The sequence below is a fragment of the Pituophis catenifer genome, unplaced genomic scaffold (genome assembly GCF_029215685.1).
Source record: "Pituophis catenifer annectens isolate HBS135680 unplaced genomic scaffold, rPitCat1.0.hap2 SCAF_7, whole genome shotgun sequence".
NCBI classification, from domain to species: Eukaryota; Metazoa; Chordata; class Lepidosauria; order Squamata; family Colubridae; genus Pituophis; species Pituophis catenifer.
Genome location: NW_027256887.1, coordinates 5,431,818 through 5,456,148, shown reverse-complemented (window position 1 = coordinate 5,456,148; position 24,331 = coordinate 5,431,818). Strand labels below are relative to the sequence as shown.

General features: G+C 42.6%; 2 protein-coding genes across 7 annotated transcripts in view; one reads left to right on the top strand and one right to left on the bottom strand.

Moving 5' to 3' along the window:
- The window catches only part of SRPK2 (SRSF protein kinase 2), a 142,398-nt gene extending 135,082 nt beyond the window's left edge, over positions 1 to 7,316 (bottom strand). For all 5 annotated transcript variants that reach the window (XM_070947977.1, XM_070947978.1, XM_070947979.1 and 2 more), the window contains exons 1-2: positions 7,224 to 7,316; positions 6,962 to 7,046 (exon numbers count right to left, since the gene is read on the bottom strand). In XM_070947977.1, the coding sequence (XP_070804078.1) occupies positions 6,962 to 7,046; positions 7,224 to 7,239 (101 nt within the window). In that variant the 5' untranslated portion in view covers positions 7,240 to 7,316. The remainder of the gene's footprint in view (positions 1 to 6,961; positions 7,047 to 7,223) is intronic.
- A 7,972-nt stretch (positions 7,317 to 15,288) lies between these two features.
- PUS7 (pseudouridine synthase 7) overlaps positions 15,289 to 24,331 on the top strand; it is a 30,788-nt gene continuing 21,745 nt past the window's right edge. Inside the window, exons 1-5 of one of the 2 annotated variants that reach the window (XM_070947313.1) lie at positions 15,289 to 15,371; positions 18,364 to 18,763; positions 20,401 to 20,485; positions 21,830 to 21,931; positions 23,251 to 23,395. In XM_070947313.1, coding sequence (XP_070803414.1) covers positions 18,393 to 18,763; positions 20,401 to 20,485; positions 21,830 to 21,931; positions 23,251 to 23,395 — 703 coding nt within the window. In that variant the 5' untranslated portion in view covers positions 15,289 to 15,371; positions 18,364 to 18,392. Of the gene's footprint in view, positions 15,372 to 16,954; positions 16,974 to 18,363; positions 18,764 to 20,400; positions 20,486 to 21,829; positions 21,932 to 23,250; positions 23,396 to 24,331 lie in introns of those variants that run through there. The other variant, XM_070947314.1, reaches the window with a different exon arrangement.

Sequence of the window (24,331 nt, the reverse complement as noted above, 5' to 3'; positions counted from 1 at the left end):
GCGTCCCGTCCGTGCTAACACACAGCTCCTCCCCCATGCGCTGTGCATGCAACTGCACCATCTGCACATGCGCACAGCTTTCGAAGTGTGCCTCACCGTGCGTTGCATGCACAATCGCGCCATCTGCGCATATACATGGTTTTTCCATGCATAATGTACGTTTGTGAATGCCGTCTGCGCATGCAAGTACATGTGTGCATGCTCAGGAGAGCTCCAATGACCAGCTGGGTCCCCTGAATTGCGTGCATGCACAGCGGAGGCCCAAACACTAGCTGGAGCACACATGCATGCACAGCTGCAGGTGAGTTGGGTGACAACTTGTGTGCCTGGAAAAACTTCCGGCACGTGTGCCATAGGTTCGCCATCATGGCCCTACACCAATTTTTTTTAAAAAAATGTATGTTATTTATTTATTTATTTATTTATTTATTTTATTTTATTTTATTTTATTTTATTTTATTTTATTAATTTTTATACCGCCCTTCTCCTACTGGACTCAGGGCGGTGAACAGCCAGGAATAAAAACATCACATGCAAAATTTAAGATTAATTTTAAAAGAATTAAACAAGTTTTGGCCCAATATAAAATTTAAAAGACCCCAACTAAAATCAATTTATAATTAAAAATATCTAAAAATATCTAAGGGGGGGGGGGTGTCAAGCCAGCCCAGCTTGATGAAATAAAAAAGTTTTAAGGGCACAGCGAAAAGCACGGAGATCTGGGATCCTACGTATATCCGGGGGCAGGTCGTTCCAAAGGACAGGTACTGCCACAGAGAAGGCCCTCCCCCTGGGGGTCGCCAGCCGACATTGCCTGGTCGGCGGCACCCTGAGGAGTCCCTCTCTGTGGGAGCGTACTGGCCGGTGGGAGGTTATCGGTGGCAGAAGGCGGTCCCGTAAGTACCCTGGCCCTAAGCCATGGAGCACTTTAAAGGTGGTAACCAACACCTTGAAGCGCACCCAGAAGACCACTGGGAGCCAATGCAGCTCGCGCAGGAGAGGTGTCACATGGGAGCGCCCCACCGCTCCCATAATCCCCTGCGCGGCCGCATTCTGCACCAGTTGGAGCCTCCGGGTGCTCCTCAAGGGGGAGCCCCATGTAGAGAGCATTACAGTAGTCCAGGCGAGAAGTAACAAGTGAGTGACCGTGCGTAAGGAGTCCCTTTTGACACCTATGTTTTGGTGGCTGAAGTCATCATAGCTGCAGCATGTAATCTCCACACTGTTTTTATTTAAAATGCTCCTTTACATTAAACTGGACATGATATATACGTTTTTGTGCATTTAGAGGTTTTTAAATCGTCATCAAAATTTCAAAAGAGAAAAAAACAGTTGACCTACTTTTTCCCCTAAAGCAGATAACTGAAACCATCATGCCTGACTGACAGCCTTATGCCCTTGCTCAGTGGGCATAAGGTTATCAGGTGCGAAAGATCAAATTCACATGTGAAGGTCCAATTAAACCAATCCTTTCTGAAAGTCTATGCACAGGAACCTAACTTAAAAGAGTTAGATAAGGTCAATGGAATTCAATGGACTTAATTTGCTTGTGGCTACGTAGGGATTCTACGCTAATCCTTCTTTTAACTCCGCCCCCAATATTTCGCCATACCTTCCCCTACAAAGGAAAAATTTTCTGATTAAACTCAGAAGCTATAAATGAAGAAAGTCAAACAAGCCTGGGACAAAATAAGCCAATAAAATAAAATAAACCATCTGTCAAGGATTAAATAACATGCAAAAGTCAGCTTCGTTTGTAACAGGTTACTTTTATAATCAAACAGCAAAATATCAAACGAAAAGACCGGGCAAGAGGTGTGTGTGTTTTTTTTTTTAATAAAGAAAGAAGAACCTAGGATGTTATTAGACCGAATACTAATCATTTGGAGAGAAATACATCACCCCGCAGGAAAGTTAAAACTTCAAAGCTTCCTTATCAGAAATGAAGAAGATTGGGTGACTCTCCTAGATATGTCTGCGCAATTTCAAACACTCTTCTGCGTAGGCTCTTACGAAGATAAGCAACGAGAAATCTACCATTAAAGAGCTTTATTCCTGCAATCCAGGTCAAGGGCTCACTATCTCTAGCAAAGTTCTCTTAACTAGCTTGAACAAAAACTGGTTGGCAGGTCATAATTATTCAAGGCCATGGTTTTTCTCCCGCAGGAAATAAACATCTCAGGCAGGATTAACTGCGCCAAGAATTATCGGAGGTGCCTAATTTGAACCAATGTTTTACTTGGAAGGGGCTCCTACGAGCTTCGACAAAGGGAAGGTTGAGTTCTAAGCGAAAAACAGCATCGGGTCTTTTACAAGCTGCCCAGAGTCACGAAGGGTGAGTGGGCGGCCGTATAAATCTTCTGAATAAATAAATGAATTAGGCGCAAAGCACGGAACATATAGCACAAACTGGTAAGAAATTGGATGGAGTTGTTTCTAATAGCTGCACTGGCTCCCGGTGGTCTTCCGAGTGCACTTCAAGGTTTTGGTTATCACCTTTAGAGCGCTCCATGGCTTAGGACCTGGTTATTTACGGGACCGCCTGCTACCACCAATAGCCTCCCACCGACCAGTACGCTCCCATAGAGAGGGGCTCCTCCGGGTGCCATCGGCCAAACAATGTCGACTGGCGGCCCCCAGGGGGAGAGCCTTCTCTGTGGGGGCACCTACTATCTGGAACGAGCTCCCCCCGGAGATACGGAGGATCCCGGACCTGCGTACCTTCCGTCGCGCGCTCAAGACTTTCCTATTTCATCAAGCCGGCCTGACCTAAGTCTTTCCCTTTTTAATGGAAATTTTAAATTTGGTTTTAAATTATTGGGGGTTTTAAATTTGTTCAGCCAAATTATTTAATTCGTTTTAATCTATTTTAAATTTTGTATTTATATGTTTTATTCTATGGCTGTTCCCCGCCCTGAGTCCTTCAGGAGTAGGGCGGTATACAAATTCAAATAAATAAAATAAATAAATAAATAAATAATGCTTTTCCCCCCTTTACAGGCAGTCCTCGACTTACGACCGTTCATTTAGTGACCGTTCAAAGTTACAACGGCACTGAAAAATGCGCGTGCCCGGTTCACACATGCACTTTGCTCGCACGCGTGCCTTCCGCGCATGCGCCCGGCCTCAAAAATGTGCCTAAATAGGATGGCGTAGAGCTGGGGCAGGTGGCCCACCCGCGATTTCTGCTACCGGTTCGGGCAAACCGGTCTGAATACCACCTCTGATGTGATCCTCTTTTGCGACCATCTGACCATCAAAGTCAATGGGGAAGCCAGATTCACTTAACCACCGTGTGACTCACCGAACAACGGCAATGATTCTCTTAACAACTGCGGCAAGAAAGCTGTTGTAAAATGGGACCAAATTCACTTACCCGACTACTCACTTAGCAACAGAGACGTTGGGCTCAATTGAGGTCGTAAATCGAGGACTACCTGTAATGATGGTTCTGAGGGTATGGCTTGGTGGGCGTGGCAGGGGAAGGATACTGCAAAATCCCCATTCCCTCTCCACTCCTGGGGGAAGGATATTGCAATATCTCCATTCCCACCCCACTCTGGGGCCAGCCAGAGGTGGTATTTGCTGGTTCTCCGAACTACTCAAAATTTCCGCTACCGGTTCTCTGAACTGCTCAAAATTTCCGCTACCGGTTCTCCAGAACCTGTCAGAACCTGCTGGATTTCACTCCTGAGCTGAAGATTCATCGCTTTGGCCTAAATAATTTTACTGCATCGGGGACAGAGAGGTTGCCACTGGAGCTAGGAAATTGAATTATAGCACTGGAAACACTTCTGTACTTAAATGCGATTTTTTTTTTCCTCAGCAGTTAACGATTGGGATAAAACTACATAACTAAAGTTCATGACTTGCTCAGCGTACATACAATTGATTTGGCAGGTCTAAGGGCAGCTGAAAGTTCTTGGTGAAAAAGACCGTTTTTGTTTTCAAATAATTAATGTCAATTTTTCATTCATTACAAAATCTTGCTGCCGCTTACAGGCTCAACTGAAGGCTGACTTGGAACAACAATAAACAGCTGCATCCACACCATCGTCAATGAAAAGAATGGATATGGATTTATCGCTCAATACGAAGGATGAAAGTCACTTCTGGACAGTATTAACACGGAGCTCATGTATAGAGAAAAGGAACAAGAACTGGTTCATTTTAAGATGGGAGGAGACCTCTAAAAGTAGCACATCTTACCTGCTTATGATAATTGTCACGGAACTTAAGAATTTGACTAAGTAAACAGGGATCTATAATTATAGTCATCAATTTGTCCCACTCCTATTTCCTGGATATTAAATCAAGGGCCACCTTCAAATCAATGAAGGCAGTAAAAACACACGAATGGCTAAAATATTATTCATGAGCTGATGCGGCGTGATGCATTGAACATTGTCTTGGAGTAGCCAATGTGCAAATTTCCCTTACACTGGAAGAGTAATCAAGGATAATCCTCAACTGTAAAGCAAACAGAAGTATTAAACCTTACTCATGGTTTTATATACTTTGTGGGTATGTCCGTGTGGTTTAATTCCTTACAGTAGGAAACAAGACTGTTGTTTTCCTCTCAATTTATTTTATTTTTATTTCCCAATCTGGCCTAATGCCAAAGTATCCCATGGCAATTTCATATCCAAATACTAACGAGGCCTCAGGCAGCTTAGCTAAACCCAGATAAGGTGCTGTACATGAAGATAAGTATGAAAATCAAATTTGCCACTAGAAAACAGGCAGTGATTCTAATCCAGGTGGTTTATGAAGGGGGAGCGGGGAAAATATCAAACCAGAGCCTTGTTAACAATGACTTTTCCTCTTATGTTTTTATCCAGATGGAACTATCTGGTTGCCAGTTCTAAACCAGTTGGATTCTTTTAGCATTTTTTAGAAGCAGCAAAAGACTTGGCAGTTCTCAAGCCTGTCATTATGGCCAGATCTGACTTACTATAAGGATTGATCACACACGAGGGAACAGCCCTCAACTTCTGAAGTAAGATGTTCTTGGTCACTATTAAAATCTGGATATTAAAATCTGGAGTCAACAGAACTTTGGCAATTGTGAAATGAGTTTTCCCGAAAAATACCATCTAATTTATCTTAGATGCATTTCTGTTTCTTGAGATGCACTCTTAATGAGTAAAACCAGTTTTGACTTCTTAGGATTGTTTACCTTTATGGAGTCCCTGCCAGACATTAATTCAATAAATAAATAAGTTAATAAGCAATGTCAAGACACTGAAGTGATGACACTGAGCTTCAAAAAAATGACCGAATAACATGGAAGAGAGCACAAAAGGACAACACTAAACACAAAAGCCAAAGATATTTAATAAAAGTCTAAAGCCGCCAATACAATTTCCCTAAAAATACCTAGAAAATAGCCTGTAGCCTAGTTCTAACTGAAATTGAAAATGTTTTTTTTTAAAGTTTTTTATTTTTTAAAACAAAACATAAAAACATCCATCATCCATTCCAATTACAAGTAGTGTGTCGGTCGGTTACAAATCTTTTGTGCTTCATCTCATGTTCATCATTACAAATTCTCTAATTGAAAATTGAAAATGTTTGATTTAGCAGCTACATTGCTACAATTTGCAGCAAAGGCTCCTGTCACCGAATGCTTCTCTGTAGGCAGAGAAAGAACTGGAGAGAAAGAACCCTGAAAACTAACATAACGAGAAAAAAAGCTAGCTTGAATCCTTCATCCTAAAGAGGAACAAGCAATACATACCGTATAATGTCACCAAAATCATTAAGTGATACAACCCTTCAGGGACAACCAGATCCCTGGCAGCAATGCAAAATAAATTCAATATAAAAGCTACCTTGGGATTAAAGCATCTTAAAGCGGGAGCATCATATATTTGGAAAATCTCAATCTATATTGGGAAACAAAGCATTAAATCAAGCGGACCACAAGGCATCTCTTTAAAAAGCGCACTAACCCTTCACAATTGTTTAAAAAAAAAAAGGATGCACAACTTAAAACTGATTCTTCCTTTCACCGCCTAGTCAGTTATCAACAATTTCTGACAACAAGCACTCTTAAATGAAGCAAGGAAGCGAGGGCCAGTCACGTCAACATCTGGAGGCAAGATTTTTGGAGATCAGCATCAGCAGATCAAGATCCCCTTGGCTCCCATTTATTCCCCCCCCCCAAATTAAACCCCCTGGCTACCTAACATTCGTGGTGCTGCTTTTTTTCAGGCCGAAATACGGAAGGCGTTCATTGGACTCCGTCCCGAGAAGGAAGATTAAACGCTTAGGGCATAAAGAATCAGTATCAGGAATGGCAGAGACGGCTCTAGGGAGTTATACATTCACACAATGCACATCAAGATCAGCTCATCTTTGCCATGAAAATGTACACACGAAAGAACGGCATTTAATTTCCTCGGACGATGTGCAAACAACAATAAAATCAACTAAAATTTTTCGCTGACTTTTTTTAAATTTAAATTTGTTTTTAAATTTTGTTATTTCTTGTGTTTTATCTGTTGGCTGTTCACCGCCCCGAGTCCTTCGGGAGAAGGGCGGTATATAAATATAAACAATAAAATAAATTAAAAAATAAAATAAAATGCAGCAATAAATGCAGGAAAGGAAAGAAAGAAAAGACCTAAGAAATTTCAGCACCCGAGTCAGACTCCTTGCAAAAAAAAAAAAAAACCACAGAAGGAAAGCCGATGCAAGATGCCCCGTTTTACAACGGTCACAAAACGAGGCTTGAACATGGGTGGAAAAAAACGAACAGCATCCCCACCTGCAAAGAACAAAACGTCCCATGGAAAGATGGGGGGGTGGAGGGGTGAAAGCTGATGATGATGGGAGGAAGAGAAAAGAGGAGGAGAAGTTTCTTGCCTTGCAAAATGCACCAAAGAGACCCATAATTCACCCACCCAACCTAAGGACAAACAACACAAAAAAACCACACACCGGTCCATATACTCACTTTTTGTGATGGGGTGGGTGCTTCTCCTTCCTGCCGGGTGCTGCGGGGTGCTTGGGGCGGCGCCTCCGGGCCTGCAAGGCCAGCACTGTTAAAAGAGAAGGGGGGAAAAAAAAGATGCAAAAATGCAGATTATTGGAGGCAAGGGAGCACGCGGGCGCCCGCTTGACGATGCAAGAGTTGCGCGCGCACCCCATACTCCCCCCCACACACCCCCATCTCTCCGGGGACTTGAGGAACCCTTCGCCGGCTTTCCCAACCGTACCTTTCCGGGAGCTCATCGCTCTCCGGCCACCTGGCCTGGCCCGGAGCCACACGCGCAGCTCGCTCCGGCTCCTCCGACTCCGGCCACCGATGCCGGGCGCCAACTCGAGGAGGAACAGCGGGGCCGCCTCACGCCCGGCCGCGCCTGCGCGGTTGGGACGCGCCGTGAGGAGAGAGAGAGAGAGAGAGAGAGAGAGGCGGAGCCGGAGAGGGAGGTCGCTAGGTAACCGGAGGGGGCCGAGCCTCAGGGAGCCACGCCTTTCCTTCCACTACCTACCTCCTCCCCCCCTCCCCTCCCCGAGGCGCAGGCGGGGTGACGTCACCCTCGGAGGCAGGTTAAGCTGGTCCGTCCAATGTTTGCAGCAATTCTCTGTGCATTGATTAGTCAGAATAGAGCTTGGAAGGGACCTTGGAGGTCTTCTAGTCCAGCCCCCTGCTCAAGCAGGTGACCCTATACCATTTCAGTCAGGTAGTTAGCTAGCTGTCTTCTTAAAAGCCTTAAAATCAATCAATCAGGATAGAGCAGGTTCCTCAAACTTGGCAGCTTTAAGACATGTGGACTTCAACTCCCAGAATTCTCCAGCCAGCATAGCTGGCTGGAGAATTCTGGGAGTTGAAGTCCACATGTCTTAAAGCTGCCAAGTTTGAAGACCTCTGGGATAGAGCTTGGAAGGGACCTTGGAGATCTTCTAGTCCAACCCCCTGCTCAAACAGGAGAACCTATACCATTTCAGATAAGTGACTCGCCAGTCTCTTCTTAAAAAACCTCCGGTGATGAAGCACCCGCAATTTCTGGTGGCAAGCTGTTCCACTGGTTAATTGCCCTCCCTGTTAGGAAGTTTCTCCTTAATTCCAGGTTGCTTCTCTCCTTGACTAGTTTCCATCCGTTGTTTTTGTCTTGTCTTTTAGTGCTTTGGAAAGTAAGTTGACCTCCCTCTTTGTGGCAGCCCCTCAAATACTGGTAATCCTCAAATGACAACCACAGTCGAGCACAAAATTTATGTTGCTAAGTGAAACATTTGTTAAATGAGTTTGGCCCTATTTTACAACTTTTCTTGCCCCAGAAGGTAAGTGAATCATTGCATTTGTTAAGTTTGTCACACGGTTTAGTTTAGTTTAGTTTAGTTTAGTTTAGTTTAGTTTAGTTTAGTTTAGTTTAGTTTAGTTTAGTTTAGTTTAGTTTGTTATATTTATATACCGCCCTACTCCCGAAGGATTCAGGGCGGTGAACAGCTATGGTAAAAACAATATACAACAAAAATTTAAAAACTTAATTAAAATAATTCAATCATTGGCCGAATTGAAAACACCCAACTAAAATCATTTTAAAACCCCTATCAAAACCCAATTTAAAATTGGTTAAGTGCATCTGGATTTCCCCGTTGACTTTGCTTGTCAGAAAGTCGCAAAAAACCTGACCCCAGGACACTGCAACCGTCATAAATATGAGTTATTGCCAAATATCTTTGACCAGGGGGAGGCTGCAACAGTCATAAGTGTGAAAAAAGTCATGTCGCTTTTTTCAGTACAACAGTGTTGTAACTTTGAATGGTCACTAAATGAACCGTTATAAATCGAGGACTACCTGCACTGGAATACTGCTATCATGTGTCCCCCTAGTCCTTTTTTTGTGATTGTGATGCTTGTGACACTGGTGTGGATTACATAGACATATCACTTTCCAATCTGGGCTGCTAGGCGGGAAATGCGGGGGACATGTTGCAAAAAGAGGACCAGGAAAATTTAACAGCTACAGGAAATCCTTGTTTTGCAACAGTTCATTTAGTGACCGCTTGAAGTTACAACAGTACTGAAAACAGTGACTTGTGACCGTTTTTCACACTTTATGACCGTTTCAACATCCCCAGGGTCACAGGATTAAAATTCAGATGCTTGGCAACTGGCTCATATTTATTTATTTATTTATTTATTTATTTATTTATTTATTGCGATTTATATGCCGCCTTTCTCCCTAGGGACTCAAGGCGGCTTACAAAATGACAACTTCAATACAAATCACAATACAATACCAAATTAAAATCAGTAACCCAATTAAAAACGATTTAAAATTATACCAGTGTACCCCCAAACGGATCAGTTTAATTGGCGGAAGAGCCACGTCTTCAGCTCGCGACGGAAGGAAAGAAGGTCGGGGGCTGTCCTGAGCTCAGTGGGCAATCCATTCCAGAGGGTCGGGGCTCCCACAGAGAACGCCCTCCCCCTGGGGGTCGTCAGCCGACATTGTTTGGCCGACGGCACCCTGAGGAGGCCGACTCTGTGAGAGCGCACAGGACGATGGGAGAACGGCTGGAGATGGTCCTGCAAGTACCCCGGGCCTAAGCCATATTTATGACGGTTGCAATGTCCCGGGGTCACGTGATCCCCTTTTGCGAATCTTTTGACAAGCAAACTTAATGGGAAAGCCCAATTCACTTAACAACCAAGTTACTAACTTAACAACTGCAATGGTTCGCTTAACAACTATGGCAAGAAAAGGCCTGAAAATGGGACCAAACTCACTTGGCAACTGTCTCACTTAGCAACAAAACCTTTCGGCTCAACTGTGGTCGTAAGTTGAGGACTACCTGTATTATCCTTTTGTGCTTTTTCCAGGTCACTTAAATATGAATTATTTTATGATTGATGAATTATTCACTGCAGATTAAGAATTATAGGGCTGGGGAAGTTTCCTGCTGGGGACCTGGAAAAGATCTTGGAAAGAAAAGTTAAGGCTCATATTGTTTTTAATTAGATTTTTATCTCACCTTTATTACTTTATAAGCATATCAAGGCGGCAAATATACCTAATACTCTTTCCTCTTCCTATTTTCCCCACAACAACAATCCTGTGAGCTGAATTGGATTGGTCACCCAGCCAGCCAGTCACATAAAATCTATTTATGATAGTTTTGCTGAAAATCAACATTTACTTCTTGGGGGGGGGGGGTTGGCAAAACCAGCCCATCGTGAACAATGTGTTTGCGTAGTGAGCCTTTGTTGTTGTTGTTAGTTGTGAAGTCATGTCTGACCCATCGCAACCCCATGGACAACTTTCTTCCAGGCCTTCCTGTCCTCTACCATCCTCTGGAGTCCATTTAAGCTCATGTTGACCGCTTCAGTGACTCCATCCAGCCACCTCGTTCTCTGTTGTCCCATTCTTCTTTTACCCTCCATCGTTCCCAGCATTAGGCTCTTCTCCAGGGAGTCCTTCCTTCTCTTTAGGTGGCCAAAGTATTTGAGTTTCATCTTCAGGATCTGGCCTTCTAAAGAGCAGTCAGGGTTGATCTCCTCTAGGACTGACCGGTTGGATCGCCTTGCAGTCCAAGGGACTCGCAGGAGTCTTCTCCAGCACCAGAGTTCAAAGGCCTCAATTCTTTGGCACTCAGCCTTTCTTATCTCATCTTTCCTATTAGTGACCCTAGTGCTTGCTTAATGACCACAGCACTTATTTAACAATTGCTACCCAAAAAAATCAGGTTGGTTACTTTGGGATCTGCTTCTCAATCTTTTATGACTTTTGACTGGCCATTACATACGACTGCTGATTGTCTTCACTCTGCCAGCTATAGGTAAAGGTAAAGGTTCCCCTCGCCCATATGTCTAGTCGTTCCCGACTCTAGGGGGCAGTGCTCATCTCCGTTTCAAAGCCGAAGAGCCAGTGCTGTCCGAAGACGTCTCCGTGATCATGTGGCAGGCATGACTCAACGCCAAAGGTGCACATGGAACGCTGTTCCCTTCCCACCAAAGGTGGTCCCTATTTTTCTACTTGCATTTTTTATGTGCTTTCGAACTGCTAGGTTGGCAGAAGCTGGGAAAAGTCACGGGAGTTCACCCCGTTACGTGACACTAGGGATTCGAACCGCTGAATGGCCAACCTTTCGATCGACAAGCTCTGCCAGCTGCAAAGACATAAGTAGATCTGATTTCCCAACACCCTGATATCTCAACAAAGTTAAGGGAGTCTCAGCCTTGTTGCATTTCAAATGAAGAACCAAACGAAAATGAAAAAGCTGCTTCATGGTATGCAACTCAGGTCAGAAGTTGTGGGCTCCTAGGTAATCTCTGACCTTGGTGGGTTTCGTGCAGACATTTCATGACCTAACTAAGTAACATCATCAGTGCTAGAGGTGAGTGAGGTTGCTCTTGTTTATATAAAAGAGGCTAACTTGTCAAGTATTGTTGGGTGTGTTCTTGGTGATTCTTTGATTAGGTTGTTTTTTACTGTTTGTTTGATTGTTTGCCTGCGTTGATAGTTCCTTGATTGGAGTATTGTTTACTTCTTGATTATTGGTCTAGCGTTAATCTTAATTTTAATCTCTGCTCAACTGGATGGGAACCTCCGGTGAGGAGGTGTTTTGGACTTTTTTGTTTCCTTTTTGATTTTGAACTTTGATAAAAGTTATTTTCCTATGGCAGTGGAAGATGGGATGCATGACAGTCCTCTAAATTCAAGTGTTCCTGACTTTGTTTCCAATTTAGCTTTGATTTCTTTTGTGCATAAGTTGAAATGTGTTTTCTTTCCTGAATGCCATCGCTCTGCTTAAAAACTAATTCCCACAACAGTCAAATAATTTACTAAGTCTGTATTACTATTATTCTTCTCTTCCTTACTAGTATCTATCTCTTCCCACTTATGACTATAACCACGTTGCTTGTTATCTTTCAATTATATTGTTTTTATTGGTTTCCTAGTACAATTTGATATTTTATTAGTAACCTTGACTATCACTAAGAATTGTATCTTTTTATTCTTGATGAATGTATTTTATTCTCCTTATGTACACTGAGAACATATGCACCAAAGACAAATTCCTTGTGTGTCCAATCACACTTGGCCAATAAAAGAATTCTCTTCTCTTCTTGATCTTGATCTTGATCATAATCCTATTCACAAAATATTGATTGTTTCTCATACGCAGAAGCAACCTTTGACTCTCAATGCTTACCATTTCTTTAAAAAATATACCAGGGAGCTGAATAAGGGAAGAGATTATTGGGGGACTAGACAACACCCCTATAATAAAATACGAGAGTGGGGATGATTTTCTAACAGGGGAAGGTAATGTTTTGGCTTTGAGGAAACATCTGAAAATGTTAGGAGCACCATATGTGTACTGCAGTGTTGGGTTGTCCCCGGTTCAGACTGGTTCGCAAGAACCAGTAGTAAAACCGGCGGGAGGCTCCGCCCACCACCCCGGATGATGTCATCGGCGATCTGCGCATGTGCAAAAGCAAGGCGCGTGCGCGACCATCGCTCGCACACGCGCACAATCCCATTGCAAACCGGTAGTAAAGGTAAGTAGAACCCACCCCTGGTGTACTGTTAAAGGACGGTTTCCATACAATGATTTTTCCATTCATAACATAACTACCATAATAGGCAAGGGCAGTCAGACAATTTCCAGAAGCCAGATGGGTAAGGTTTTATATGGTTACAGGTAGTCCTCGACTTACAACGGTTCACTTACTGACTATTCAAAGTTACAGCAGCACTGAAAAAAGCGACTTATGACCGTTTTCCACACATACAACCCCTGGAGCATCATGTGATCCAAATTCAGATGCTTGGCCACTGACTCATATTTATGACGGTTGCAGTGTCATGGGGTCGCGTGATCCGCTTTTGAGACCTTCTAACAAGCCAAGTCTATGGGGGAAATCATTACTAACTTAACAGCTGCTGTGATTCACTTAACAACTGTAGCAAGAAAGGTGGTAAAATGGGGCAACATTCTTTTAACAACTGCCTCACTTAGCAACATAAATTTTTGGACTCAGTTGTGGTCGTAAGACTAGAACTGCCAGTATTTTATTTATTTTTCACGCCTTAACTGCCCATCTCCCTCAGAGACAGCCAGGGGTGGGCTGCTGAGGGTTCACAGAGGTTCGGGCGAACCTCTAGCTAAGATTCTGTGCAGTTTGGAGAACCCCCAAATCCCACTCCTGGCTGGCCCCGCCCTGCCCACCCCACCCCTCCCAGGAGTCCACATGCGGCCTGTTTTGGATGCAGGTAAATGCAGGGCGTGCATGATCGGATCGGGGAGAGCGAAAAACAGGCCTACCGGAAGTTTTGGAAGGCTGGAAACAGGTCCCTTTCTGGCCTCCAGAGGGCCTCCGGAGCTTGGGGAGGCTGTTTTCGCCCTCCCAGAGGCTCGAGAAAACCCTCTGGAGCCTGGGGAGGGCAAAAAGCCCCTCACCCCCCCCCCGCCATAGTGCAGGAGTCAGACTAGGCCACGCCCACCATGGCCACACCCACCCAGCAACCAGGCAGAGAACCCCTTGCTAAAATTTTTGAAGCCCACCCCGGAGACAGCTCTAGGGTCATTCTGCATGCTGTAAATAAATAAATAATCCCAAAATTGGATGCTTCGCTTTGCATCATTCATTCCAGGCTCCCCTTTCATTAAAATGTTAATTACAGAACTCAAGAAAGAATTAACGTTAGGTGTAACACCAAGAGGTGTTTGAAGAATCACCAGTACGCAGCTGACTTCAGGGCTTCTTCACCTCAAGCTCCACAGCTTTGTCCCAAAAACTCTTGAGAAGGGTGGCTCTGATACGCTGCCAACAGCGTCCCGTCATGAAGTCAAAAGACTTCCCGCATTATGTCTTTGATATATTTTTGCTAACATAGAAACTCATACAGTCAGATTTTTAATAACAGAAAATCACCTGCAATTAAAAGTTACCTCAGTTCATAGAAGGAGACAGGGCAATGGAAGCATTTCAGAAGGGAAACTTTCTAGTTTCCCAGAATAAATACTGGGATGATGAGTACGTGTCTGTCTGTCTATCTATCTATCTATCTATCTATCTATCTATCTATCATCTGTCTATCTATCTATCATCTATCTATCTATCTATCTATCTATCTATCTATGCAAAAAATTAAAATCTCGGGTGTTTTCCCGCGTCATTATAAATAAATTGGTTAAAATATTTAAAATCCTGGTTAAAATCCCATCTTAAAATCTTCTAAAAATCCTTACAGAGCACTCTGCAAGGTCCTTTAAAACCTCAGCTAAAATCCTACCAGTGACTTTAAAAGTTTTTCTTAAAGCAACGTTTCGACAGGCTCACAACCCTATCATCTTCAGGCTCTGTTTCATGTAGAAGCTATCTATCTATCTATCTATCTATCTATCTATCTATCTATCTATCTATCTATCTATGAAGATAGATTTATTTGTCAAGCATACATAAGATAACCGGTAAAAGTATAAACATAATTTGAACACATGAAAAGAGTAAGTAAAAAGGAATATTAGAACAGGGACGGTAGGCACGCTGGTGGTGCACAAGGACTTTTAAGAAGAGCTTGGACAACCGTTTTGTCTGAAATGGTACAAGACCTCCTCTGCTCGAGCAGGGGGTTGGACTAGATGGCCTCCAAGGTCCCTACGGGAAAGCCGTAGTTAAATGATTAATGAGGATTATGCTATAAAGATACTTATTAGATTGGTAATATGAGAAATTAGATAATTAATCAAATTAATTAAATAAAGATAATTATTAAAGATAATCAAATTAAAAAAAAATAGTGATGAATATGGTGAGGAGGCACAAAAGATTTGTAACCGACTGTTTGCAATTGTATGGATGATGGATTTATGTTTTACGTTTTGTTTTGTTTTTTAAAAATAAAAAAATTCTTTCCAAAAAAAAAAAAAAAAAGATCTTGTTAATCTGTTTAATGATTGTCCCAAAGGTGCTTTTCCCGACCAACTAATAACAACAAGAGTTGGAAGGGGCCTTGGAGGTCATCTAGTCCGACCCCCCCCAACCCCACCCCAGGCACCATTTCTGACAGGTGCCAATCCAGTTATCTTCTTGAAAGCTTCCAGGGATGAAGCTCCCACAACTTCTGTTCCCATGGATGGGGGGAAAAAAAATCTCCTGAAATCGGAACGCAGAAGATTCCCCACCTAAACCCCCGTTGCTTCTTGCGAGGCGACCGGCCCCATCCGATACAAGAGGCCGGGGCGGACCCCGCAAGCCTCGCGTTGCCCTCCGGAGCTCCGCCTTGGCCCGCCCATGTTTTCTTCCCTTGCTCCGGAACGGCTCTCAACTGCAAGGCCCCGGCCGAAGAGGGCCTGCCTTCTCCTTTCCCTGCCCCGGGCTCCCTCCCTCCCTCCACGGATCGAGCCGGGTAAGCACGCCCGGAGGAGGAGGAAGAGGCGCCATTCGATCAGCCCAGCCGGGGATCGCCGCGGCTGCTCCCCTCTTGCACCGGTGCCTCTCTCTTTCTCTCCCCGACTCCGGAGAGGCCATGTTGGTGGATGATGCCTCGGCCTTTTGCAAAGGCTTGGAGAAGGGCCGGGGGAGGGAAGCGCTGAGTTTGGGGGGGGGGCTTCTGGGGAGGACGGTGGGGAGGGGGCGGCTTTCTGCAACTGTATTTCCCTAAGCAGTGCTGGGGCTTCCTCCCCGGAAGGAGGAAGATCCGTGGATTTTGCACTATGAGTGTTAATTCCCTTGGATCTCTCTCTCTCTCTCGTCTGTCTGTATTTATCATCTATATCTATCCATTCATCCATTTATCATCTATCTATCACCTATCATTTATCATCTATATCTATTCATCCATCCATCATCTATCTATCTATCTATCTATCTATCTATCTATCTATCATCTATATCCATTTATCCATCATCTATCTATCTATTCATCCATCATCTATCTATCTATCATCTATATCTATCCATTCATCCATTTATCATCTATCTATCTATCATCTATATCTATTCATCCATCCATCATCTATCCATCTATCGATCTCTATCTATCTATCATCTATATCCATTCATCCATCATCTATCTATCTGTCTATCATCTATATCCATCATCTATCTATCTATCTATCCATCCATCTATCTATCTATCTCATATCTATTTGTCTGTCTATCTGTCTGTCTATCTTACCTATCTGTTTATCTCTGTCATCCATCCATCTCTACCATCTATTTGTCTGTCTCTCTCTCTCTATTTCTATCTATCATCTGTCCATGTATTTACCTCTGTCATCCATCCATCTATCTATCTACCGTCTGTCTGTCTACCTATTAATCTTCTCATCGTTCCTATCACCCATCTCCTCCCACTTATGACTGTATGACTGTAACCTTGTTGCTGGTATCCTTAAGACTTATATTGACTGTTTCCCTATGACTATCACTAAGTGTTGTACCTTATGATTCTTGGCGAATGTATCTTTTCTTTTATGTACACCTAGAGCATATGCACCAAAGACAAATTCCTTGTGTGTCCAATCACACTTGGCCAATAAAAAATTCTATTCTATTCTATTCTATTCTATTCTATTCTATTCTATTCTATTCTATTCTATTCTATTCTATTCTATTCTATTTCTGTCTATCTATCATCTGTCCATTTATTTATTGCTGTCATCTATCCATCTCTACCATCTATTTGTCTATCTGTCCCTATCACCTACCTATCTCTATCATCTATCAGCTATTCTTCCTTATAGAAGAAGATCGCATTTACGGTATTTTTAAACCCCTGTCCACCCCCATGTGTTCATACTTACCTAACAAAACTCAAATCAAAGTTAAAAGCATGGGGGTACAGATGTTCTGATGTGGAAGACTATTTGTGCCACGTGTGTTTTGGGTTTGGTGTTTGAAGATCGAGGTGTCGGGTTGTGACGAGTGATTTCTGTTCTTCTTCAGAGTCCTTGGTTGTGTGCAGAGCAGAAGAAAGAGCTTGCCTGTGGCCTTGAGTCTTGAGAAAGTGAGGATTTTGTCTCCTGAGCGCTCTCTTGTCTGGCTTTTGCTTGCCGGCCTCTGGTTGGATTGAAAGGCCAGGGTTTTTAGGAAGGAAGGAAGGAAGGAAGGAAGGGGGAGGAAAGAAGGAAGGAAGGAGAAAGAGGGAAGAAGGGAAGGAAAGAAGAAAGAGGGAGGAGAAAGAGGGAGGGAATAAGGAAGGAGGGAAGAGAAGAAGGAAAGAAGGAAGGAAGGAGAAAGAGGGAGGGAGGGTGAGAGGAAGAAGCAAGCCAAACAATTAAAAAATCCATAAATTGGAGACGTACACCCCAAACCCATTGACTTCTTTGTCTAAACTGGCTACAAAATACTTCTAGAATGTCCATCTAGCAGTAGAAGATGTTATAACTAACTTTAAGAAGTTTTAGGAATGCAATTGAAAGTGTCACATTATTTCCACACTATTCAACTACCGCTGTGAGAAGGAGGAATGTGTTGATTTAAAATCACAATCTTTTCCACGACTTGTCAGAAATAAAGGCCCATTGATTCAGCAGCCTTAACTTACAGAATAACCGTGTATAATATGAATACGGTATATAAGCATAACATTCATTTTGGAACTAAGTAAAATGTGTTAGCATGTAATGAAATGAAATAAAATGCGCTTTTATCTTTGTCTAAATCATTTTGTTTTAGGGGTAGAGATTGATATACAGTAGTGGCCAAAATTGTGGAAATCTTTTGGGAAAAGTGTATTTTCTAAAACTAGCTAATAACACCACTTTTTTTTTTTTTTTTGGAGTAGTCCCATAAAATTATATATCAATGGAAAGATAATTTAATCAAGAATGTAATGCAATAACTTTTATGAAGGATTTGCTATTAGAATAGCAGTTACAGTATAAAGAAGAAAAGTGAAACACATAGAAAAAATGATATATACAAAAATTATCACCATAAAAAAAACGAGATATACAAAAATGATCCCCATGTCAGTTAATACTTAGTTAGGTAACCTTTAGAATGAATGACAGCCTTATAACATCTTCCCATGGAGTGAACCAAGTCTTTTAGTTCCGTAGCTGTTATCATGTGAAACCAAGATTGAATGATGGCTTCTATTAACTGGGTTTTATTGCTGGGTCGCTTCTGACTAACAAGTTTCTTTAGTCAGCTCCATAGATTTTCAATTGGGTGAAGGTCTGGGCTATTCCCAGGCCATTCCAGCAGTGGAATAGGATTCTCTTGAAACTTCAAAAAACAAGTGGTGTTATTAGCCAGCAAACCTCAAAAATACACTTTTCCCAGAAGGTTTCCACAATTTTGGCCACTACTGTACACTACAGAGAGTGGCAGGTCCAATTAAAGCAAAGCATGTGGAATATACTAATAGTGCCTTTCTTCCACATCTGCAGGATTATTCCTCCGTCTGTATGCCCTAACAATGGAAATGGCGGATCCAGAAAACATATCCAGGAAGCGGGCCCATCCCGAAGACGATCAAGATGATGTGGACGACGTTAAAAAGCAGAAATTCTCCGAAGAAACCCCAATAGAAAAAGAGAATTCCGATCAGGAAGCCAAGCCCAGCCCGGAGCAGCCAATAAGCTCTCCGGTCGAAGAATCCAAAGGAGACGTAATTTTGAACGAAGAAAATCCAGGCCGAGAAGAGGAAGAAGAATTGGTAGAAAGCAATGGGGAAAGTGAACCGGAGAAGTTCGCAGATCTGATGAAACACGGCTTGATGGAGCAGGATGTAGGCATCAAAAAATTTGCTAGTTCGCACAAGGGCTTTCTAGGAATATTAAAAGAGAGGTAATAATTGAACGGGCGGATCTGACAAGAATTGCATTATGGTAGTCCTCCATTTACGACACCAGCTGGGGGCCAGCATTTCCAGGGCTTAGCAAAGTGGTCGTTGCCAGTTTTACAGCCTTTTGTGTCACAATTGTTAAGCGAATCACCACAGTTGTTTGGTCGTCAAGTGAATTTGAGTTCCCCCCCCATTGACTTCGCTACTCCGAACCAAATTTGGGAAGGTTGCAAATTATGATTGTGGGACCCCAGGACACTGCAACCGTTGTAAATATAGATAGTCCTTGATTTACGACCATAATTCAGCCGAAAATTTATGTTGCTAACCGAGACAGTTGAGCCTGTAAGCGGGCAGCAAGATTTTATAATGAGTGAAAAATTGACATTAACTATTCGAAAACAAAAATGGTCTTTTTCACCAAGAACTTTCAGCCATCCTTATACCTGCCAAATAAATTGTATGTACGCTGAGCAAGTCATGAACTTTAGTTGTGTAGTTTTATCCCAATCATTAACTGCTGAGGGGGGAAAAATGCATTTAAGCATCAAAGTGTTTCCAATGCTATAATCTAATTTCCTAGCTCCAGTGGCAACACTTTTGTCCCTGGTTCAGTAAAATTATTTAGGCCAAAGTGATGAATCTTCAGCACAGGTAGTCCTCGACTTACAGCCTCAATTGAGCTCAATGTTTCTGTTGCTAAGCGAGACATTGGTTAAGTGAATTTTGTCCCATTTTACAACAACTTTCTTGCCACAGTTGTTAAGTGAATCACTGCATTTGTTAAATTAGTAACGGGGTTGTGAACCCTGTCTTCCCCATTGACCTTGTTTGTCAGAAGGTCGCAAAAGGGATCATGTGACCCCACAACACTGCAACCGTCATAAGTATGAGTCGATGGCCAAGTGTCTCAATTTTAATCAGGTGACCATGGGGATGTGCATTGGTCCTAAGTGTGGAAAATGGTTGCAAGTCTTTTTTTTTCCCCAGTGAAGTTGTAACTAAACGAACTCTGTTTTTTTTTTTTTTTTTTAATTTGATTTATATGCCGCCCTTCTCCGGAGACTCAGGGCGGCTTACAGTGCGTTAAGCAATAGCCTTCATACTTTTGTATATTTATACAAAGTCAGCTTATTGCCCCCACAAACTGGGTCCTCATTTAACCTACCTTAGAAAGGATGGAAGGCTGAGTCAACCTTGAGCCTTGGAGAGATTCGAACCAGCAGTAAATTGCAGGCAGCTGTGTTAATAACAGGGTGCTTTAAACCACTGTAGTACCAAGGCTCTGTTGGTACTTACAACGAACTGTTGTAAGTTGAGGACTACCTATGTATGCTCCATCGTTTTTTGGCTATCGTATTGCTGTATTTTTTGTTTATCATATATGCTACATTCCTTTTCCATTGTTGATTTTATTGTTCTATTATTTTACTTCGGTTCTATTTAGACAGAGTAGCCCCACACAATGAGGTAGGAGGCAAATAAATTTTAATGTAAATAAATAATTCCTTTTCTTCACCTCTTCTTCTTCTTCCTTGGCCCCTAACTGCAAATGTGTGGAATCTCAACAAGTCCTTTGACAGATATATGCATGGCACTTTCCACGTTGACTTGTAATCTGTCTTGTGTCTTCTATTAGATACTCCGATTTTGTGGTCCATGAAATAGGAAAAGAAGGCGAGATCATTCATTTAGACGACTTCTCGGTGCCAGTTGATAAGGAGGTAAAATTTTCTTTCCGTTGCTCCTGAAATAAAATAAACTTTAAACCAGAAGGTGCTTTTGTCAGGGTTCCAAGCAATACCCCCACCTACGAAAGAAAACTCCAAGGCTTGAGTTTCCTCAAAGTTACATTTTATGAGAGATGTCATATTGGCACATCTGGGAAAACCCAAATCTGAAAGTTTCCAGGTTTTCCACACACAAAGGAAAATTCAAGTTCCTGCCCAGCACCTCAAAAGTCCATCACATGGTCCAATCAAAGCACCATCCCATCTGGAGATGCCTCCCATTTCCATCCTTCCAGGGGCAAGGCAAGTTGGCCTTGACTTCTTGAGAAAGGAATGTTGTTATGGCTATACATCACCCATGGTCCATACAATCCCCCCTCCCAGTTTCCCACAGTAGTAAACATGGCAGGTTTAAAGGCCTAATACAAAAAATGGCTTCTAGGCCTGACAGCTTTTTTTTGTCCCAAAAGGCAAATGGGCTGTCTTAGGGTTTTTTTTCTTTGAAAAACGTTTCGCTTCTCATCCAAGAAGCTTCTTGGAAGAGAAGTGAAACACTTTCAAGGAAAAAAAAAAAAGAAAATCCAGTCGCCTTTTGGAAAAACCATGACCTGGATGATTGAAAATCTCCACAGACGTTTAAAAGTCAATACAGTATTGGACGAAAATACACACACGGCTGGAAAAATGGATAAAACAACATATAGACCTGAAACCTGAGATATTTTTGTTGGGCAGTCTACCAGAAAAATATGATTAAAAAGACTGCATACTTGACCCTGCATATTCTAACTGAAACTAGAATTGTATTTGAGCAACAATGGAAAAATGATGAGTTCCCATCCGAGGGGAATGTAATTAAAAAAACATTAGATTGTGCAGAAATGGACAGATTAACACTTGCTATTAAGGATAAAGAAGAAACTGATATGGTACATATTCTATCAATGGCTAGATAGCAGAAATAGAAGTTAGAAAGGAGGAGACATAAGTGGAGGAAATGGCATAGAGGAGAGTTGTTAAAGAAGCTGATGTTAAGTATTAATGTTATTATACTATTACGTTATTATATTATCAATATGATGGTGATGATCTATTACAACAAAGATGTGTAATATGACTATTTAAATAACATTTGTACCCAGAATACACACTATTTGATGAAAAGTGAAGGTTATATAAATAAAACAAATAAAACATGGAAAAAAAAGTCAGTATAGTATTAAAACCTGCATTAAAGAAACGTTCGTTGTTTGTTTATCCTTTTTTCATACATATATATATATATATATATATATATATATATATATATATATATATATATATATATATATATACTAGGATCCTCCTGAAGAGATCTTCACAGTGTTGTCACCTGAAGAAAAACAGCGCCTGGAGGACCTGCAGCTATTTAAAAACAAAGAAAGCAGTGTTTCCATTGAGGTACGCTTCAAAATATAATGTCTGTTCCCATTAATTCGGGCGAAAGCTATACAGTAAACGCAAACAATTGAGAAGGGGGAGGGTTTCCTAAGAAACTGCGTAGGCGGATGTGAGTCACAAAGTAGATGGCAAAACTTGTAGGTGTGAGTTTTGGACAATGTCTACATTAGGTATTAAGCCTGTTAAGCAGGGATGGGATTTAGCCGGTTCGGAGCGGTTTGGGCGAACTAATTTTACATCTAAATGCTAATTTTACACTTGGTTCGCCAGACCAGTAGTTGCAAGGACTGGCTGGCCTCGTCCACCCTGTCCCTCCCCTCCCAGGAGTCTCCACACGGCCTGTTTTGGATGCCAGGTAAGTGCAGCGCCTGCGCGGAGGCTCTGGGAGGGTGAAAAACGGGCCTCCCGAAAGTTCCGGGAGTCTGGAAACGGGCCCTTTTCCAGCCTCTGGAGAGCCTCCAGAGCCCAGGGGAGGCCATTTTCACCCTCCCGGAGGTTCGAAGAAAGCCTCCGGAGCTTGGGGAGAGCGAAAATGCCCCTCCCTTGCTGTGGTGCAGGAGGCCGAGTAGGCCACGCCCACCATGACCACGCCCACCCAGCAACCGGGCAGAGAACCGGTTGCTAAAATTTTTGAATCCCACTCCTGCTGTTACATTACAGATATATTACAGTTAAAATCCTAAAACCATTTTAAAACAATAAAAACATCCAAATGGATGCTACGTATATTTAATTTTGGACGAATATGCATAGCACCCAAGGTACTTTGGTCAATTAGCACTACAGCTAAGGACCCCCAGAATGACCTGTATAATGAGAGACATTCAGTTGTGAGCAGTCAAATGGAATAAAATTGGAAGTTTTCTCCAGCTTGAGGTTTTCCGAATTTGGACGAAGTAAAAAACAAAACGAGGCGAGGAGAGGAAAAGCTGTTGTATATTTCCTTCGTCCCTTAAAAGCTTCCAATAAGCCAGTTGGGTGAAGGGCTTAAGGCACCCGCCTAGAAAGTGGGAGGCCACAAGTTCAAATCCCACCTTAGCCGTGGGTGACTTTGGGCCAATCACCGGGAGACGGAGAGTTCTAGTCCCGGCTTAAGCACGAAAACCAGCTGGGGCCAGTCACAGTCTCTCAGTCCAACAACCTACCTTACAGGGTTGTTGTGGGGAAAAAAGAAGAGGAGGAAGTAGTATCGTGGGTTTGCCACCTTGAATTATTTGTAAAAATGATAAATTCCATTCCGTTTATACTGCTTTTGCTTAGGGAAACATGGTATAACTGGAGTATTTACTTGTTGTTGTTGTTACTGTGTTGCTGCGTAGGTAATTGAAGACACTAAAGAAAAAAGGACAATTATACACCAGGCTGTAAAATCTTTATTTCCAGGATTAGAGACCAAAACAGAGAACCAGGATGGGAAAAAGTGCATTGTTGCTTATCACGCAGCTGGGAAAAAATCGCTTGCAAGTGAGTTTTATTGCTGCCATTTTTAAAAAAAAACCAAAAAGCTGGTTAGTAACGTACTGAGGGCATCTAATGGGTGCATCTAATTATTTGGACACACTTCCAAAGAAGTTGAGTAAAGGCTTCAGACCAGGGATGGGTTCTACTTACCTTTACTACCGGTTTGTAGCGGGGCCGCGCGCAAGCGAAGCGTTCTGATGACGTCAGGGTCGGTGGGCGGAGCCTCCCGCCGGTTTTACTACTGGTTCTATAGAACCGGTGCGAACTGGAGGGGCAACCCACCACTACATCAGATATCCTAACCAGTGGTGAAGTGTAAAATTTGTTACTATCGGTTCTGTGGGCATGGCTTGGTGGGGGGGGAGGGTAATGTGACTGGGTGGGCGTGGCCATCTTTTTTTAAAAAAAAAAATTAAAAAAAAATATTTTAAAACCATTAGAAAAAATGCTTTTAAAAGCCTCTGACGATCCCAGCTGACTTGCCTGATCGGCAGAGGCTTTTAAAAGCATTTTTTAACAACCTCTTCGGCCGAAAAGGTTGTAGAAAAAATGCTTTTAAAAATAAAAAAAAAAGCCTCTGATGATCGCGCGGCTCAGCTGGGCATGGGGGGGGCAGGGATTTTTGCTACCGGTTCTCCGAACCACCCGCCGCCATCGCTACCAGATCAGGCGATCCGGTCCGAACCGGGAGCATTTCACCCCTGATCCTACCAACTCAGCAGAATGACATCTGCTCATTAAGTGGGACTCTTAAAACCAGCAGGGACTATTTTCCGGGCTCCCGCAGATGCAAGGAGTTCTTGACTTACAACCATTCGTTTAGCGACCGTTCAGAGTTACAAAGGCACTGGAAAAATGTCAGTGGTCACCATTTTTTCACACTTAAGGACCGTTGCAGTATCCTCAGGGTCAGGTGATCAAAATTCAGACACTCGGTAA